The sequence below is a fragment of the Leucoraja erinacea genome, chromosome 14, assembly GCF_028641065.1.
Source record: "Leucoraja erinacea ecotype New England chromosome 14, Leri_hhj_1, whole genome shotgun sequence".
Taxonomy (NCBI): domain Eukaryota; kingdom Metazoa; phylum Chordata; class Chondrichthyes; order Rajiformes; family Rajidae; genus Leucoraja; species Leucoraja erinaceus.
This window is the reverse complement of record NC_073390.1, coordinates 10,485,083-10,506,133: the sequence shown is the minus strand read 5'-3', so window position 1 is coordinate 10,506,133 and position 21,051 is coordinate 10,485,083. Positions and strand designations below refer to the sequence as shown.

At 41.0% G+C, this 21,051-nt stretch overlaps 1 protein-coding gene across 21 annotated transcripts in view; it reads left to right on the top strand.

Annotated features, from left to right (window-relative positions):
• LOC129703263 (disks large homolog 1-like) overlaps positions 1–21,051 on the top strand; it is a 365,442-nt gene that overhangs the window by 271,158 nt on the left and 73,233 nt on the right. For all 21 annotated transcript variants that reach the window (XM_055645581.1, XM_055645579.1, XM_055645578.1 and 18 more), the window contains 2 exons: positions 12,884–13,040; positions 16,344–16,446. In XM_055645581.1, coding sequence (XP_055501556.1) covers positions 12,884–13,040; positions 16,344–16,446 — 260 coding nt within the window. The remainder of the gene's footprint in view (positions 1–12,883; positions 13,041–16,343; positions 16,447–21,051) is intronic.

Here is a 21,051-nt window from a genome sequence, read left to right as displayed (position 1 = left end):
TCTCTGAGTAAAGAAGTTCCTCCTCATATTACCCCTAAACTTCTGTCCCTAATTCTGAAGTCATGTCCTCTTGTTTTGAATCTTCCCTATTCTCAAAGGGAAAGTTTGTCCACATGAGTAAAGAAGTTCCCCCTCATGTTACCCCTAAACTTCTGTCCCTTAATTCTGAAGTCATGTCCTCTTGTTTGAATCTTCCCTGTTCTCAAAGGGAAAAGCTTGTCCACATCAACTCTGTCTATCCCTCTCATCATTTTAAAGACCTCTATCAAGTCCCCCCTTAACCTTCTGCGCTCCAGAGAATAATGACCTAACTTATTCAACCTATCTCTGTAACTTAGTTGTTGAAACCCAGGAAACCCATCGACTACCTTCGATTACCTTCGATTATCTACGAATAACATGCCGACCTACTACGACCTAGTTCGACTAAACCCACGAGTAAAAAAGATAGCCTGATAGATTTTTTCCATAGCAACCTTTTTTTACTCGCGTGCATTTTTTAGCATGTTGAAAAATACGGCGTGACCTAGCTGAGGCCTCGAGTACGCGGGGACTACTCTCGAGCATGAAGGAGAGTTACAAAGACCTCCTAGGACCTCGTGTCGACCATGCTGCGAGTATGAGTCGAGGGCAAAACTCTTCTGAACTCACGGATTAGGTCGCCACAGTGGGACAGCCCCTTTAGCCACTTCTTTCTCTCCTGCATCAAGTAAAAAGGGCCTTTTCAGAGAAAGCAGTGACATTGAACTGATTATCACAACGCTATTGTCTACTTGTACGTAATGTTGTCTGGAAACCAGTATATTGGAAAACCAATGGTCGTATAAAATGGCCATATTCATGTAATATAAAAATAAAAGAGAAGAATTTTCATAATGGAACATAAATTGGATTTTTTCAACCATATCTTGAGATAGGAATACCCTCCAGAAATATTCTGCCCTTTTGGTGCCTTTGTCATCTTGGTTTAAGTGCAAAGCTGCCCATTGGTTGAATGCAAGAATAGCCAATTTATTGTGGTAATAGTAATGCTTTCCATTTTTCTGTGCACAATCGAAAAATGTCCTTCAGCCTATTCCAATGTCTACTAACATTGGATTTCTGAAGGCTGCAATGAAAAATATACTCAATGACAGCACCATATTATCAAATGTTTGTGGTAACAGCTCTCTCATGGCAATGGAGTAATTAAGTAACTGGGCTCTAAGTAACAATTTGATCTTCTGAATGGATCTGGAAGGTTTTCTCTTTTGTGAAGGTTATGTTGCACTGACTGCTCCAGCAGGCTTTTTGGAGATTCTAAGTTGTAAGTGCTAACCTTATGGCAAGTGAAACATATTTCCCTTGCACCCAACATGGAGAGTCATCAAACATTTATTGCCTAGCTGGGGTATAACTTATGGCATCTTTGGATATAACTCATTTAATTTAACCTGCTAGAGTAGCAAGCTTCAACTGAAGGAATGCAAAATAAAATTGTTGCTTGACGAAGTGCCACTTCTTCCATGGTTTCCTGGTAATAAAGTGTTGAGCCACGTCATTGTGATGTTGGAATGTTTTCGAGATTCGATCTGCTCATAGTTTATTCAGTATGTAATTTGATTGCAGCTCATTAAAGAATATACAAACTGTAACATGCCGAAAAATCAGTCAGCTGTGCCTCAATTGTCAACTCGTGCATTTGAGTCAGAAGGTTGCGAATAAAAATCTCATGCCAGAGATTTGAGATTTCACATTTTCCTGTACAGTTCCAAGAAAATACTACACTGCCAGAATTGTTTATTTTCATGAGATATTAAACTGAGATCCATTTTCCTTTCTCAAGTTGACTTTGATAATTTAGTGGCAGTATTGCTCCTTCATAATTCCTCCTTCGTCAGAAGGGGACGAAGGAGGAATTGTCCATGGTATCGTGGTTAATATCTCTGCTCAATATCGTGAAAAGACAACATATCAACTGATTATCATGTTGTTTGTGGCAGCATGTAGAGCACAAATAGATAGTTCTGTTTCCTACATTACAGTGAATACACTTTAAAAGCACTGCAGTCGCTGCAAAAGTGCTTTAGATAGAGAAATGAAATGTTCCACAGAAATGCAAGACTGTATTTATTTTGTTGCAAGAGCACTGCATCTGTGAGGCAGTCAGGTAATCTGTTTTTCAATAGAGAAAGATTATCTTTATGAATAAAACAAAGTGTTCCTTTGAGCTCTCTGTGTACACAATTGTGAATTACAATAGCGGGGGTTCTGTGATTGGTTCTTGTGATGGATGTGATTAGTATTTAAGCAGGTTAGTCTTCGATTTACTGAAAGTGAAGCCTATTTGCTATGTTTTGATTTAATTGTGTTTGTGAAACTTTGGTTCAAAACAACTGGAAGAGAAGGTGCTTTGGTTGATTATGTATAGAATGAATGTGACTAGTAAAAATTCCAAGGGGAAATTAGTGCAAATTTGATGGAAAACAATATGCCATGTCAATTTTTCTGTAAATATCTCAGCAAGATAAATAATATTTTCCACATTCATATATAGATTAATTTTGGTATTTTATGTAATGTCCACAGTGTCCATTTTAGCTAATGCATAGCTGCTAAAGAATATATTACAGAAGTGAGGAATAGAAGACAGGTTTTGGATTATCATTTATACTTTGAGGCAATGGTAGATGTTTTACAATTTGGTCTGCTCTCACATAGTGCCCTTTTCCTTGGAAAACAGAAGAGTAATTTGGAAAACCATGTGGCAGAGGCTTGTTAAAAAGCAGTAAGCAGTAAGCTGTCAATAGATTTTAGAGACATGGAGTAATGCTGCACGGAAACAGGCCCTTCGGCCCGACTCGTCCATGCTAACCAAAGTGGCCCGTCTACGCTAAGAGCGTTCGCCTGCATTTGGTCCATATCACTCAAAACCTTTCCTATCCATGTACCTATCTGGGATTTTGCCAGCTTTAAATATTTGACTCGGTTCATAAGAAAAATAGCAATTAACTAATGTTTCTAAGATAGAACTTGGAGGAACCACATGAAACATTGACTGACTAGGCTGCATTTGAGCAGATGAACTGAATTGGACCCAAGGGCCAAAGTGGGAATTTTATAAATTTATTGATGAGATGTGGTTGAATTTGGCGTGGTGTGGAGTTATTGTCCTAAAGAAGATTGTATTCCAAGATATGTCCTTGTGCTGGGAGTGAGATTCCAAAACTTTGATCCAGCAGCTTTGAAGGAACTAAGATATATTTTCAGATCAGGAAAGTGTTGCATTTGGAAGTAGTTCACTAAGGGTTGGTGTTTATAGAAAGAGCCGAACTGTCTCAGTGAGTAAGAAACTACTTTCATGTTTACATGTAAATGTCAATCCCATCGACCTGTGATCTTGATTTCTGCCTTTGATGTTATGAGAAATTAGAAATGATTCATGCATTCATCTGGATGATACTTGCTATCTGAATGTTCTAAGAGTACCTGCCTTCACCACCTATAGGCAGTGTGTTCCAGATTCCTACCACCTTCTGGGAGAAAAAGTTCTTACTCGGATCCCCACTAAGTATTTTATCACTGAACTTAAATGCATGACTTCTAGTTTTAGACATCTCTGCAATGAGGAGAAGCTTCCAACTAACTATGTCTCGGCTTTAGGTTCCCCTTCAGCCATTTCTGCTCCAAGGAATACAAAATCAGCTGAATCAGTCTCTCCTAAGGACTGAAACACGCCATCCCAGGCAGCATCCTGATCAATAGGCTACCCACACACAGGTGCGATCATGTCCTTTCCCTGGTGCGGAAATCAGAATAGTACATAGTACTCCTGTTGTGGCCCACCAATGTTTTAAGAAGTTGTACCGTAACCTTTGTGTATTCTGCACTCTAATAAATATGACCTTCACCGCTGCCACCATCATGGATCCTTGGACTTGCACACCAAGAACTCTTCCATGATGATCCATTTTTGTTCATGTTTTGCCATATTCTTTTTTCCATAATGTATCACCCCACAGTTACATCATTAGACTTCACTATGCCATTGCTCTGAACATATTACCGACTTTTATTTCAGGATTTTGCAGAGTCTGAATCCACTCTCAAGCCCTGTTTATACCATTTTAAGAATAATCCCATTTTATATTTCCAACATTCCTGTCAACACTCCTCAGATTTTCCCACTTCTTCATGTTTGGGACAATTTACAGCAGCCAATTAAAATACCGGCCCCATTTTTATAGCAGAAAAGGGAGAACAGCTGGAGGAACTCAGTGGGTCAGACAGCATCTCTGGAGGGAAATAGTCCACATTTTGGGTCGAGACCCTTCATCTGGAATGATCAAAGATCTCGACCTGAAACTTTGACTGTTATTCCCCTCCACAGATGCTGCCTGCCCCACTGAGTTCCACCACATGTTCCCCCCTTATTTCGCTGAAGATTCGGCATATGCAGTCTCTTGTACCTCCAACCACATCTTTACGATGGGCACAGAGGCCTGCAAAGTCCATAGATAGAACACTGTATCAGGATTGAAACTAATTCTTTAACAATCTTGGGGTCAGTTTTTCCAAATATGTTGAGGTGCAAGATGGTTCTTTGCACCATTGGTTGTAACCAACAATCATTTTACCATCTTTTGAAGCCAAAATCCTTTGGCGAATAGAAAGATGTCAAGAAACTCTTCTGTCAGATGTTTGTTATGCATAGGGTACGTCGCATGGGTGCATATGAATCATGAGTACCATATTCAGAAATAAAACATTTGTGTATTGCAAATCAGAGAGTGTCTGTGCCAAAGTGTGTGTTTGGAACACCAGGCCTGTAATGTATTGATATTTGTAACAAAACATATCCATAAATCGGTTAATTCATTTTCCCAGTAAAAATATATAACTCTTTATTTTGCTGTGTAATTCTGGATTAACCCCGACCAGGATTATACTTTTTTTGCATTCTTGTTTATTTTTAATGCGGACATGAACTAAAAAGCTTTGGGAATAATTCAGATTGTGCAATCTACTTGATGGAAAATGCAGAAGATTAGACTTAGTGCGCTTTAAAGATAGAGCCATCATAAAAAGCAGTTGCTGTCAATTGGTGTACCATTGCTTCTCATTTATTATTCTTCAATCATATTCCTGGGAATTACATTCCAGTAAATCATTGTCTCTGTTTGATAAATGGAAAATGGCAAGTTTATTTCTTGTTTATTTTCCTACAACTTTCTAAATCTCCTTTTAACCTCAAAAAGTGCCCTCAATAATTTGGTTGCTGTAACAAATTGGGTGTTACAGGACTGGGAGTCTTAATCTTACCCATAACACTGCTCTCTCTCCCAATCCCCCCACTCGCAACAAGGGCAGAGCCCCCTGGTCCTCACCTTTCACCCCACTAGCCGTCACATACAACAAATAGTCCTCCGTCAGTTTCACCACCTCCAACTTGACCCCACCTCTCACCACATCTCCCTCCCTCCCGTACCACCCCCTCCCCAGGCACTTTCCCTTGCAACCGCAAGAGATGCTACACTTGCCGCTTTACCTCCCCCCTCGACTCCATTCAATGACCCAAGCAGTCGTTCCAGGTGCGACAGAGGTTTGCCTGCATCTCCTCCAACCTCGTCTATTGCATCCGCTGCTATAGATGTCAGCAGATCTATATCGGTGAGACCAAGCGGAGGTTGGGCGATAGTTTCGCCGAACACCTCCGCTTGGTCCGCATTAACCAACCTGAACTCCCGGTGGCTCAGCACTTCAACTCCCCCTCCCGTTCCGTATCCGACCTCTCTGTCCTGGGCCTCCTCCACGGCCAGAGCGAGCAACACCGGAAATTGGAGGAACAGCACCTCATATTCCGCTTGGGGAGTGCATCCTGGTGGCATGAACATTGAATTCTCACAATTCTGTTAGCCCTTGCTGTCTCCTCCCCTTCCTAGCTCTCCCTCAGCCCTCGGGCTCCTCCTCCTCCTTTTTCCCTTCTTCTCCCCACCTCCCCGCAACCCCCATTAGTCTGAGTGCGGATGCTCTTTGTGGACTACAGCTCTGCTTTTAATACTATCCTTCCCCACAAACTGGTGGACAAACTGGGGGACTTGGGACTTCCACACTCCACCTGTACGTGGATAAATAGCTTCCTGTCGGGTCGAAGCCAGAGAGTCAGAGTGGGCCATCACACATCCACGGCCCTCAGCCTCAGTACCGGCTCTCCACAGGGCTGTGTACTGAGCCCCCTGCTCTACACCATCTACACGCATGACTGCACCCCCGCCCACCACAGCAACACCATTGTCAAATTTGCGGATGACACTACAGTGGTGGGACTCATCTCCGCGGGGGACGAGTACGCCTACCGGGATGAGGTGGAGCAGCTGACAGGGTGGTGCGAAGAAAATAACCTGCTCCTCAACACCTCAAAGACGAAGGAGGTAATAATAGACTTCAGGAAAAACAAAACGGACATGGTACCACTGACCATCAGAGGGGACTGTGTAGAGAGGGTGGCGGATTTCCGCTTCCTGGGAATCCACATTGAGGAGGACCTGACGTGGAGCGTGAACACCACTGCGCTGCTGAAAAAGGTCCAGCAGAGACTGCACTTCCTGCGGGTGCTCAGGAAGAACAACATCACTCAGAGGCTGCTGCTGTCCTTTTATCGGTGCTCCATTGAGAGCATACTAACATACTGTGTATGCGTGTGGTACACCAGCTGCACAGTGGCTCAGAGGAAAGCGCTCCAGAGGGCCATTGACAACGCCCAGAGGATTGTCGGCTGCCCTCTCCTTACCTTGGAGGACCTACACAGTTCCCGCTGCACCAAAAAAACCCAGAATATAATAAAGGACATCTCCCACCCCGGACACTCCCTGTTTGAACTGTTGCCGTCAGGCAGACGGTACAGATCCACAAGGACAAGGACAAATAGACTACAAAACAGTTTTTACCCCACTGCTATAAAAGCACTAAATGTGGCCGCCAAGGAACGCAGGGGCGATACAGACTAAGGGACTGTGGTAACGGTGAAATCGACAGAAGGATGGAGGGTTGGGTGTGTATGCGTGCTTTGTCTGTGTTTTTTTATTTATTGCTTATCTTTATTATTTTACCGTGGATGTTTCGTTAGCTTTAGAAATGTTTGAATGCTGCACTGACTGGCTGACATTTTAAATTTCGTTGTACATGGCCCATGTTACAATGACAATAAAGAAACTATTCTATTCTATTCTGAAGAAGGGGTTTGTCCCGAAACGTTGCCTATTTCCTTCGCTCCATAGATGCTGCTGCACCCGCTGAGTTTCTCCAGCATTTTTATGTACCTTCGATTTTCCATCATCTGCAGTTCCTTCTCAAACAAAACATCCTAATCTTATTGATTTGCCGATACCAATTTAGGGCAGTATTGGGATTCCAGCTTCTCAAACCTCCAGAGTGTGCAATCAGTTGCGGTGCTCCACCACTAATGTCTAACCCAAATGAACATGAATAAGTGTGATTGTACAAAATTAGCACAAATGCTCCGTGGTTGAGTAGCCTCTTGTTTAGCGTATTATTAAACAGGAGGAGTTTACCACATTGTTCAAAAAGATCTTGTGTTATATGAAATGGATTTGTTGCAAAAAAAAAAGATCAAATATTCCTCATTGACTGAGTAAATTGCTCATCCCAGGGGAGTTGATGCATGCATTGACAGCTATGGCACATTCCCTTTAGGCTCCACAGCATGTGTTATTTGCATTCACTCGGGTCAATTTGTTAAGACATTTGTCCTTGTAACTGTGACCTGTATGCTGACATCTGTAGTATGCAGAGATTATTCAAGTAACGGTGAGGCAAAATATTTAACTACTCCTTGTAAATGTAGAAATAAGTGCAAAATAAATGTTAATACCAGCACACATTGTGCAGGGCGTGGTACTACAGTTCATGCCGCATAAGCTGTGCACATGTGATTTATGTCAAGTAAAATGTCCAGAATTAGGCTCCCATATTTGGCAGCCTGCCGTTTTTCAGTGAAGCTCATGTGCATTGTATATTCAGTTGTTCATATCTATCGCTATTTGACTGGCTATGCACAAATAAAATATCAATAAGAGTACTGATTATTCCACTGAATCTGCATTTTGTACTTAGTAGAAAGCATATGGTGGATGAATGCTGGCCTTTGTTGGGTTAGAGGACATACTGGGTAATTTGGTGAAGGATAAACTTGGAGATGAGTGTATATAGGGGTTACTATTGATTTAATATTTTGGGTTTTTTGTCTGCTATTTAGCTGTAAAGCCTATTATTAAATCATGTGAAGGCATTACAAATTTGTAATGCTAACCTGTTTTATTTTGAGTCATTTTCTTGTTAATCGGGTATGGGCTCAACTCTTTGCAGATGCACACTGAATGAACCTTTAACCCCACAACATCTGCAGCCTTGGGCAAATGCAGCTCAATGTCACAGGGGGAAATGGTTTTACTGGGTAAAGCTCCTAGACTATCCTTGTCTGAAGGCTGAACAGATGATGCACCTGTTATAGAAATAGGGTTTTCAAGTAAGATATTAATTATTTTCATGAATAAAACCATTCTTTGGTAAATGGTAAAAAAAAAATTGCAACATTTCCTCCATATTCACATGATGATGAATTTGCAGTGTTTTATTAAGGTGGCACATCTTTGTGGGAGTGTTGAAATAGAGAAATACAATTGACATCCTCTGAATTTAATCAGCCACAGAATGCATGTCGGGTTGCCTATTTCCTTCGCTCCATAGATGCTGCCGCACCCGCTGAGTTTCTCCAGCACTTTTGCCTCCCTTTGATTTTCCAGCATCTGCAGTTTCTTCTTGAACATCCTATATAAAATACTTGTTTATTTAAATAATGTTCATATTTAATGCCGTTGAATGGACTTTAGCTTGGGGACACCTGAACTCGGTTGCCACAATGCCAGAATCACAAACTCAATGCTTGTCTGGGTACCCGTCTTGAAATGTTCATTTTTTCTTTGATCGTCTTGGACTCTAATTATTTGCTCTTATCACTTGCGGGCTTTGGATCTGGATGCGTGTGGTACATAATTAAGGGTTTGTATATAATATGAAATAATTTCCAAATACGCAAAACATAACGAGATGCAACACCTGTCCCTTTACCTCCCCCTCGACTCTATCCATGGACCCAAACAGTCTTTCCAGGTGGGGCAGAGGTTCACTTGCACCTCCTCCAGCCTCATCTACTGTATCCGCTGTTCCAGGTATCAACTTCTTTACATCGGTGAGACCCAAGCGCAGGCTCGGCGATCGTTTCGCTGAACACCTCCGCTCAGTCTGTCTTAACCTACCTGATCTCCCGGTTCAACTTCAACTCAGCACCTCAACTCCCCCTCCCATTCCCAATCTGTCCTTTCTGTCCTGAGCCGCCTCCATCGTCAGAGTGAGGCCCAGCGCAAATTAGAGGAACAGCACCTCACATTTCGCTTGGGTAGCTTACACCCCAGCGGTATGAACATCGACTTCTCTAACTTCAGACAGCCCTTGCTTTCCCTCTCTATCCCCTCCCCCTTCCCTGTTCTCCCACCAGTCTTACTGTTTCCGACTATATTCTATCTTTGTCCTGCCCATTCCCCTGACATCAGTCTGAAGAAGGGTCTCGACAAATTATGACAATAACCACACTGTTATTTTTTGTTTATTGGACCCCTCTCAATTACACAAGTTCTCAATCCACATTTCCTAGGTGAGAAGGCAGCAATTTAAGGTGACTATCTTTAGAAAATGATGCCCCAGATCCTGCACTGGCTGCTTTAAGGTTATTAAATGGCTCAACATTGTTCCTAGCTTTCTACATGTACTTTGTGTTCATATAGCCTTTTGGATTGAGAAAGGCTATATGAACATTGAATTCAATATTGCCTAATAATCTTCAAATAACCTCCTGTCTCCTATATTGACCTACCAAACAGCAGTAATGGACGAAAGAACATGAGAAATATCAGTAGACAATTTGTCCTCTCAAGCCTACACTTCCATTCAAAAAGACCATGATTGATCACTTACCTCTGCAACAACCAAAGATATAGGATCTTTGGCAACAACCTCATGAGAGCTTTGGGAAAGCTGCCGACGAATGTGGCAGAACAGGTTTGTGTCATTACACACAAACAGTTATGGAAGGATCAATCCATTAATCTTTGTTGCACATTCATGCAATGGCAAATATCATTAGGTCAAATAATAGGTCAAATCACTCTGGTAATTTGCTTTAGCAAATTAGTATAAATTGTAATCTAGATGTTAACTGAATACATAAACAATCTATTGAAGACCAGCCATTAATTGAGAGTGTGGGTCCAGTGGCTAAAGGAGGTCTTAAGTCAGAAGGCAGTTTTTTTTTTAACCCGATAGAGCTCCTTATTCTCTTTCTTTCTCACCCTCTGTTCAATTTGTTCAAAACCTGTTTGAAAAATTATTTAATGTTCAACAAAGATTTATTCTCCGTTTCTGTTTAACGTTGAGTTAATTGACTCATCAGATTGATCTTCATCCAGTCTGCTCCTGGCAACCTGTGCTAGTCCCTCACCGTCTACAGCACAGGGTCTAATTGCTTTGGAGACAGCACTGCCGTAACTACCTGAAGCAGAGCAGTTTGTGCGGTGACTGGGCCCAAAGCTAAGACCTAATCCCAGGACCATGCTAATGACCATTTGATTGCTTGCTGCTCTCATAAAAATGTGAATGGTGGGTTGGTTAAAGAACAAGAAAACAATGTGGAACAATGAAGGTACACAAAAAGCTGGAGAAACTCAGCGGGTGCAGCAGCATCTATGGAGCGAAGGAAATAGGCAACGTTTCGGGCCGAAACTCTTCTTCAGAGTGAGTAGTTTTCAGATTAGAAGTCTGTTACTGGTGGAAGGCCACAAATGTCCATGAGATCAGCTGGGTCCTGACTATTTACAATTTATATTAATACCATTAAAACAAATGGCATGACATTTATCTGTTTAATGGAGACACAAGGGACGATAGGTGATGGAATTTTGGACAAAAAAAAACAACTGTTGATGGTGCTCAGCTGAACAGGCAACAGCTCTGGAGTGAAATGAACCATTCTGGAGAAGAAGGAAGATAGCTGGTAGAAAGGTGAGGAGAACGATGGGGCAAGAGTTGAGATAGGTAAAGTGCAGCGATTTAGAGAAGGAATTTGAAGTCATAAACCTCTTTGAAAAATGCAACAGAAATCACAGGAGTTATCCATTTCTGGAGAGCTCTCGTAAAAATACTGTTAACCTTTTTAAAAATGTTCTTGATTAATATGGGCTGAGATTTGCTGCCCTCTGATGTCGATTAGCCTTAACAACAGCCTTAAGCAGAAATGCGAGAGAGGGCATTGTTGCCTTTTGGAAAAACGAGTTCATAACAGGCTTATTGTGGTTTACCCTATAATGCATACCGTTATTTTGGAGACTGCCACTCAAATTGAGCACCTCTGTTGAGGCTAATGATGGGTATCACAGAAAGCCCATGCATTTGACTCTGCCATCTTTTGGTTCAGTAATTGGTGACACTATTCCTCTCTTTTTTGAAGCATATGCAAAGAATTTGTACTTCAATTAAAAGCTTGAATTTTGCTACAGTTAATTTTATTTTGGACATATTATGTCATCCTTCAGAATGTTCAAAGCTGAGAATAATTGTAAACTAAAAATATGATAGTTCATTGATATTAAATTTGATTATTTGTGGTACAAGAGTCAGAAACGTGAGAAATTTGTATTGTACACAAAGTGATACTTAATGAGGTACAGGCCCACCTGACGTTTGTGGATTGAATTGTCTTGTTTTTCTGGTGTCTTTCCATTTGCCAAAATGGCAGATGTTTGTATACGGTACCTCTTTTCCAAATGTTAGATCCTGCATTTTATGTGAATGAATCCTACCAAGGTCAGAAGAATGGAGAATAGATTAGTACAAGATGTACTTATATCTGGAACTCCTGATATGTAGCACCAAAGTGTAGTCAAGATATGAATGATTCACCGGTATATATTTCCTCTGGACTCCTTCAAGTTGTGATAGCCGCTGCCAACAGCTGGAATTTTGACTGTCTAATAACATGTGTCTACAGCACTATTTGCCTTTCTCAGTAGCCGTTATCTGTGAATGAATATTTGATAACTTCCAATTACAACATTGACTTTACGGACAGATCAAAGCAGATTTTGTTATGCATGTGATTTTTCTTTTTCCCCAGGTTGATCAACAGTGAATCAATAATTAAAGATGTATTTTTCCAGCAACCCTTTTTACTTTAATTTCATTGGTATTTCTCTTACAAATGCAATTATTAAATAACAAAATCAAACAGGATATGTTGGAAACACTCAGCAGGTCAGGCAGCATCTGTGGAAAGAGGAACACAATTTCTTTTGGATTTGCACATCTCCATGTTTTTCTCATTGTCATTTATAGTTAATTGTCATTTAGCTACATAAAAGCAGAGGATCAGCTAGATATTTAGATAAATTTAACTAGATAAAAGCAGAGGATTTTTAGTTGTAAAAATCTGAAAAACAAATTCTTAGTTTATCAAATTGACTTGAAAATATGCTATTTTGAAGAGGAAACAACATCAGGCTTTTTTCCTTCAATTCCTTCTGTTCTCACTATATTCTCGCTCCAAGAACCATGTGGACTAATGAATTACTCTGTTGAAATGAACATTGACACCATATATAATTGTATCTGTTTCTGCAGAGGTAAAACAATCGCCATAGCCATTAATCTTCTTTATCTGGCAGATTTCTCCCAATACGGATTTTCCTAATCTTAGTGGAACACTTTGCTGGAGTGTGAATCTGTTATATTAATTAGAAGGCTGTTTAGAAACTCTGCTTATCTTTTCTCTTTGTAGGGAACCTAGAAAAGTGGTTTTGCATCGAGGATCAACAGGACTAGGCTTCAACATTGTTGGTGGTGAAGATGGAGAAGGAATCTTCATTTCCTTCATATTGGCAGGAGGCCCAGCTGACCTGAGCGGTGAACTAAGAAAAGGAGACAGAATCATTTCGGTAAAGAGCCTTGTGTTTTGAAATTGCCTCCTTAATTTTATCCTTGATTGTAATTGTTTTTCTTGTAATTATCAGACATTTTTGGAGTCACCATTCTCCACAAGCTCTCATATTTAAATTTTCATAATTCATTTTTTTAAAGTTAATCAGCAATAAAGTATTTGCATTCACATGGTTATTAAAATGTAATTAAATGCAAGAAACCTTTATGAGAATTCAGTTATGTTTTTGGAGAATTCTGCATATCGCGCAATTATTCTGTGCATGCACTGTGCAGTGGGATTTGTCTGAGGATGTGAAACATTTTTTCTATTGATCACTCAATTTAGTATTAAGTGGCTGTCATCAATCTTTTTTTACATTATGATTTCCAAATCAAAGCTTTGTTGATGCAGTGAAATGGGCCCCAGTAGATTAATGTCATGGGTTGGCAGCAAATGGGATATAACGCTACCAATTAAACAAATAAAATATGCAAATGTAACAAATTTGTGACCAGAACAAAAATAGGATGCACAGTAAGTACTGATAGGTTATTACAGGACTTGCCTCTTGTTAAAAAAAACATGCATTTAACCACAACATTTCTTAATTTAGTGTAATGACAGGATTTGGAACTTGGAATTTGAAACAGGATTTCAATGATTAATAATAAACTAACTAAAGCAAGGAGTAAACCGGTGCAGTGGGATTTGTCTGAGGATGTGAAACGTTTATTCCACTGATCACTCAATTTAGTATTAAGTAGCTGTCATCAATCTTTAACACACTTAAACACACGTTCCCCTTTCTCATTATTTCAGTCCTTGGTTCTTGATTCTAATTCTATACACAATGGTTATGATTCCAGTCTCTCCTTTCTGGTGTTCAGGCATTTATTTTTGTTTAATTGCTGAGTCATATTTGAAGATGGTTTGCAGCTCATTTTCAGTGTCAGGTGAGATATCAAAATTGAACAAATGTGGTCACAAAATATTTTTCATCCACTATATTCATAGCAAAAGGATTTGAGTATAGGAGCAGGGAGGTTCTACTTCAGTTGTACAGGGTCTTGGTGAGACCACACCTGGAGTATTGCATATAGTTTTGGTCTCCTAATCTGAGGAAGGACATTCTTGCCATAGAGGGAGTACAAAGAAGGTTCACCAGACTGATTCCTGGGATGTCAGGACTTTCATATGAAGAAAGAGGGGGGATCTTATAGAAACTTACAAAATTCTTAAGGGGTTGGACATGCTAGATGCAGGAAGATTGTTCCCGATGTTGGGGAAATACAGAACAAGGGGTCACAGTTTAAGGATAAGGGGAAAATCTTTTGGGACCGAGATGAGAAAAACACTTTTCACACAGAGAGTGGTGAATCTCTGGAATTCTCTGCCATAGAAGGCAGTTGAGGCTAGTTCATTGGCTAGTTTGAGGCTAGTTCATTATTTAAGAGGGAGTTAGATGTGGCCCTTGTGACTAAAGGGATCAGGGGATATGGAGAGAAGGCAGGTACAGGATACCGAGTTGGATGATCAGCCATGATCACATTGAATGGTGGTGCAGGCTCGAAGGGCCGAATGGCCTACTCCTGCACCTCTTGTCTATGTTTCTATGTTTCTATTCTCCCATTTCCCCACCTACAAATTCCAGATCTTTCCTCCAGCACAGCTCAATAATCCTTGATGGAGTCATTGATCTATCCCAGGTTTTAACACTCAACATTGAAGGTTCATATTAGTTTGCAAGCAGTATTTCATAAGAGTGTGCTTGTGTTGATGTTCTGAGTCAGCAGCTCTCCCTATAGATAATTTTTCTGATTTCAAGATTGTGTTTGACGCTGTTTTCTTTTCTCCCCTTTGTACTCACATAGAATAGTACAGCACAAGAACAGGTCCTTCGGCCTGCAATGTCTGTGTCGAACAAGATGCCAGGACTATCATTTATCTACCTCTGACATAACCCATATCCCTCCATTCCCTGCATATCCATTTGCCTATCCAAAAGTAATTTAAATGCCACTAACATATCTGCTTAACCACCACCCCAGGCAGCATGTTCCAGGCACTCGCACCCTCTGAGTGTTAAAAACAAAAACTTGCCCTGCACATTTTAAACTTTGTCCCTCTCACCTTAAACCTATGCCCTCCAGTATTTGATATTTCCATCTCTGGAAAGCATTCTGACTGTCCACCCTATCTATGCCTCTCATAATATTATATACTCCAGTCAGATCTCCCCGCACCCTCCAGTGTTCCAGGGAAAACAATCTAAGTCTGTCTAACCTCTCCCTGAGGCTAATGCCCCCTAATCCCTAAATCCCCCTAATTCTGCTAAACTTCCTCCGCACCCTATCTAAAACCTCCACGTCCTTTTGGTAATGGGGCGACCAGAACTGCACACAATACTGCAAATTCTGCCTAACCAAAGACCTATAGCCTGAAGATGGGTCTCGACCCGAAATGTCACCCATTTCTTACCTGTCCCACTGAGTTACTGCAGCATTTTATGTCTACCAAAGGCCTATACAGTTGCATCAGGACTTCCTGAGTCTGAAGCCCCTGTCCCACTAAGGAAACCAGAACAGAAACATCTGGAGACCATGCGCCCCACCCAAGGTTTCCGTTCAGGTTTCCTATTTTAAAATACCTATTTTTAGTTGAGGCCTGTTTTGAATTTTTTGAAATAATCGCTGGAACATTTAAAAAAGCTTGACTACGTGGAAACCACTTTCGATCATTCGAGAGAGTGACAAAAACCTCCGGGAACCTCACGCAAACCTTGGGTGGGGCGCAAGGTCTCCAGAGGTTTCCGTTCAGGTTTCCTAAGTGGGACAGGGGTTTTATACTCAAATGCCCCGACCTATGAAAGCAAGCATAGCATATGCTTTCTTTACCACTCTATCTATTTCAATCAATCAATCAATCAAGTTTTATTCGTCACTTGCACATAAGTGCAAGTGAAATGAATTTGCCAGCAGTGGTACAATAAAAAAGAACACACAATACACAATAAATACATTTAACACAAACATCCACCACAGTGTTCATCACTATGGTGGAAGGCACAAAATTTGGCCAGTGTGCCTTGTATTGGTACCTTCTATGAGACAGTGAATTAAAGTAAATTGAGAGTATGAAGTTTTAGTCATGTGTGAGATGTTTTTCTCATTTTAAGTTGAATGATGTAATGAAGACAGATATTTTCTAGAAGTTTTAATTAAAAATAAGAAGCTTCCTGAAACTTGAAGGGTCAAGGGAATACAGAGAACTTTATTGGTGTTTACTTCAAATTATAGATTGTCTTTGATCTGTCATCCAGGTGAATGGTATTGACCTGCGGAGTGCCACCCATGAACAGGCAGCAGCAGCACTGAAAAATGCTGGCCAAGCAGTGACCATTGTAGCGCAATACAGGCCAGAGGGTGAGTCGTTTGGATCAATTAATACAAGAACAAATCTCTATTTTACTTTCATTTGCATTAATGTTGGTATTCTTCAGTAAATCAAAAGAACAATAGACAATAGGTGCATGAGTGGGCCTTTCGGCCCTTCGAGCCAGCACCACCATTCAATGTGATCATGGCTGATCATCCACAATCAGTACCCCGTTCCTGCCTTTTCCCCATATCCCTTGACTCCGCTATCTTTAAGAGCCCTATCCAGCTCTCTCTTGAAAGCATCCAGAGAATCGGCCTCCACTGCCTTCAGAGGCAGAGAATTCCACAGATTCGCAACTCTCTCGGTGAAAAAGTTTTTCCTCATCTCCTTTCTAAATGGCCCACCCCTTATTTATATTAATATAAATGAATTTGGAATTATCTAGTTTTTATCAGATGTTGTCTGTCTCCTATATCACATCTACACCACAATCAAATAGGACAATGTTTATTTACTATTAGTGCTTGGAGTTTTTGTCTGTGGTAACACTGTTTCCAATACATTCATTCCAACTTTGTAGATCATTCATTGAATGTCATAAGGTCATAAATGATAGGAGTAGAATTTGGCCATTCGGCCCATTTAGTCTACTCTGCCATTCAACTTTCCCTCCTAACCCCATTCTCCTGCCTTCTCCCCATAACCTCTGACACCTGTACTAATCAAGAATCTATCTATCTTTGCCTTAAAAATAGCCACTGATCTGGCCTCTGCAGCCTTCTGTGGCAAAGAATTCCACAGATTCACCACCCTCTGACTAAAAAAAATTCCATCTCATCTCCTTCCTAAAGGAACGTCCTTTAATTCTGAGGCTATGACCTTTAGTCCTAGAGACTCACCCACTAGTGGAAATGTCCCCTCCACATCAACTCTATCCAAGCCTTTCACTATTCTGTATTTTCAATGAAGTCCCACCTCATTCATCTAAACTCCAGCGAGTACAGGCCCAGTGCCGACAAACACTCATCATATGTTAACAAATGCTCATCATAGGTTAACGTACTCATTCCTGGGATCATTCTTGTAAACCTCCCCTGGACCCTCTCCAGAGCCAGCAGATCCTTCCTCAGATATGGTGTCCAAAATTGCTCACAATATTCCGACAAATCCCGTTTAACATTTAAAAGTATGTGTGTGGACGTTTTATTGGTTTATATTTGTATATTGTAAATGGTTTGAATTTGGAAATGTGCGTTTCTGTCTTTACGCTTCAAAGCAAACCAGTGATGTTCCTGAATTGACGAGAAAGGAAACTAATGATCAATGGAACAGAATTATCAATAATTCTTACCTGTAAAGTGCAGACTGTGTATTCATAAATAAATTATCATGGATCATAATTGTCATTAAAGGTACAGAAAATAGAAACCTCTTATAGGAAAACAGCAGTCATAAAGTTTGCAAACTGTTTTGCAGTCACCTCTCTTCATTAAGTTTGACAATTGCATTAATGCTTCCCCTGTAATGGCTGGAGCACATAAACTCAAGCTCTGCTTTTATGATGTATTTGGAATATTATGAATCAGTTAGCACTTAAGATGGCAGAGTTGAGGAAGATGGAGCTGAAACTTGGTGCTTCTGGATCCACTTTGTGAATTAAAACAAAGTGCAAGTAGATATTTTAATCATTTATGTTATGTCATTGCTGGTAATTGTTGGTCCTGGCCAATTTAGTAAATGGGTAATCTATTTTACCTCTTGCAGTGTAGCACTCTTACATCAATCATTTGGCAAATCATTTTATCTTATTTACTTTAAAAGCCGACCTCCCCTCTCTTTTCAGATAATTCACTTGAAAAATATTTTTGGAATTTCCTTTATATCAATGTCACATTCCTGATGAGGTTGAATTCTGCTTGTATTTAAGCTGAGAATCACACCGTCTTATTTATATTCCATTGTTTTCCAGTGAGTTAGTGGTCCATACCACACACTGCCAGAAGAATGATGGTTTTAAAATACTTTGCTTCCTCCAATTATATGAATGTTTAAAGTTTGCAACTGTCTGAACATCTATTTTTTTAGGTGAACTTTATCTTTGTTGGTTACTTGTGATTAATAATTAAATGGCAGTTGCTCTAGATGTTTACATTACACAGATCAGTGTAGTAATTACTCTTGTGTAGGAAGGAACTGCTGATGCTGGTTTAAACCGAAGATAGACACGAACTACTGGAGCAACTCAGCGGGTGATGTTTCGACCCGAAACATCACCCATTCCTTCTCTCCAGAAGCAATTATTCTATGTCAGTAGTTGCAGTAGGATCTTGATCAGTTGGGCAGAATGCAGAAATGTGAGGCAATGTATTTTGGAAAGTCTAACATGGGCAGCACCTACCCAGTGAATGGTAGGATTCTGAGAAATGTTGTCGGGCAGAAGGATCAAGGAGTGCAGGTAGATAGATACAAAATGCTGGAGTAACTCAGCGGGACAGGCAGCATCTATTGGAGAGAAGGAATGGGTGATGTTTCGGGTCGAGGCCCTTCTTCAGACTGATGTCAGGGGAGAGGGAGATACATAGATAAGGAAGTGTAAGGTGTGAAAGCAGGACAAAGGGAATAGGGAACATGGAAATGTAGATTAGATCAGTGTTAGCTGGGAAAAGGTAACAACAAAGCAAACAGAGATAAAATGTAGTTGGAGATGGTAAGACTGGTCAGAGAACCAGGAAGTGGGAGGGAGGGATGGAGAGAGATGGAAAGCAAGGGTTACTTGAAGTTAGAGAAGTCATTGTTCATACCATTGAGGTGTAAGCCGCCCAAGCAAAATATGAGTTGCTGTTCCTCCAATTTGCGCTGGACCTCACTCTGACAATGGAGGAGGCCCAAGGCATAAAGGTCAGTGTGGGAATGGAAGGGGGAGTTAAAGTGTTTAGCAACTGGGAGATCAGGTAGGATTAGATGGACTGAGCAGAGGTGTTCAGCGAAACGATCGCTGATATATAGGAACCCGTACCTTGGACAGCGGATACAATAGATGAGGTTGGAGGAGGTGCAAGTAAACCTCTGCCTCACCTGCAAACATTATCGGGGTCCTTGGACGGAGTCGAGGTGGAAGGTATAGGGACTGGTGTTGCATCTCCTGCAGTTGCTGTGGAAAGTACCTGTGGAGGAGGTGGTTTGGGTGGGAAGGGATGAGTTGATCAGGGAGTTGTGGAGGGAACGGACTCAGCAGAAATGGGTAGAGATGGGAAGATGTGGCCAGTGGTGGGATCCTATTTGAGGAGGTGGAAATGTCAGAGCTTTATGCGACGACTGATGGTGTGGAAGATGAGGACAAGGTGGACTCTGTCCCTGTTATGACTGGGGGGAGGGCAAGAGTGGTGCTGCGGGATATCGAGGAGACCCTAGTAAGACCCTCATCTATGATGGAAGAGGGGAACCCCCGTTCCATAAAGAATGTGTACATCTCCAAAAGGAGTGCAGGTACATAGTACTTAAAAGGTGGCGTCACAGGTAGATGGGGTGATCCAAAAGGCTTTTGGCATATTGGCCTTCATCAGCCAGGGTATTGTATCAAAGTTAGGAGGTCATGTTGCAGTTACATAAGACGTCAGTGAGACCGTATAGAGAGTGTTGCGTTCACCATGTTATAGGAAAGCTGTTAAGTTGGAAAGGGTGTAGAGAAAATCTACAAGGATGTTGCCAGGACTCAAGTGTCTAAGCTATATGGAGAGGTTGAGCTGGCTGGCACTCTATTCCCACGTATGGTCCCAGTGGGCTGAAGGGCTTGTTTCCATGCTGAATCTTTCAATCAATCATCTAGTCAAATATGGCTCAGAATCTTAATTGCCATTCTCATTAACCGAGGCTTCATCCTGGCTTTATGCAAACAGAAGATATCTTGGTATCGTAAATTATATGAAATAAAATTGAGAAGCTACCCTCAAAAGAAAATGTATTCATCTTAATATTACATTGCCTTCAATCAATAGCATTGATTTGTGGAGTATGTTAAGGAATGGAAATGATGTACGTTTTGCGCAGCATGCCGCTGAGACTCTGATGTGGAATGCACTGTGAGCTGCACGAGGGAGAAATAAATATTCACATGCACAGTTGGTTAAATTGTTTTTGTTTAATTGGAAATGGCGTTGAAGTTTGTACTGCAGCTTAGGCAGCTGTCTGATCTCACATAAGACAGCTCTGGGCCATCTGTTCTCACTGGTCCAAATGCCTCCTTCATATACAGCAATGGGCTTATTACATATCATTAGACCTTGATTTGCAGAAATAAATGTTTAAGAGGCAGCATTTTCTCCAACAAGGAAAGGAGCAAACCCTTGTTTGTGTATTCAATCCACATCTGCCTGTCCTCGATGTCCTTACCTTCCGTCAAAGGTATTTTGTACTTTGAGGCTAAGGGCAGAGATAAAGGCAGACACATCAAGGATGTTATATTGATATTGTATTGCATGAGTCACCAGGATGAGGACGAGGAGAAGGAGGAAAACAGAACAGCATGAAGGAAGTATGATATGAATCTCCTACAGCCACCTTCGAACCTGCTCCAGAGGCCACAATGGAGATGGAAAGTAACCAGGAGCAGGCTGGAGCACTCGAGGTAATGGAAAGCCTGAAAATCTCAA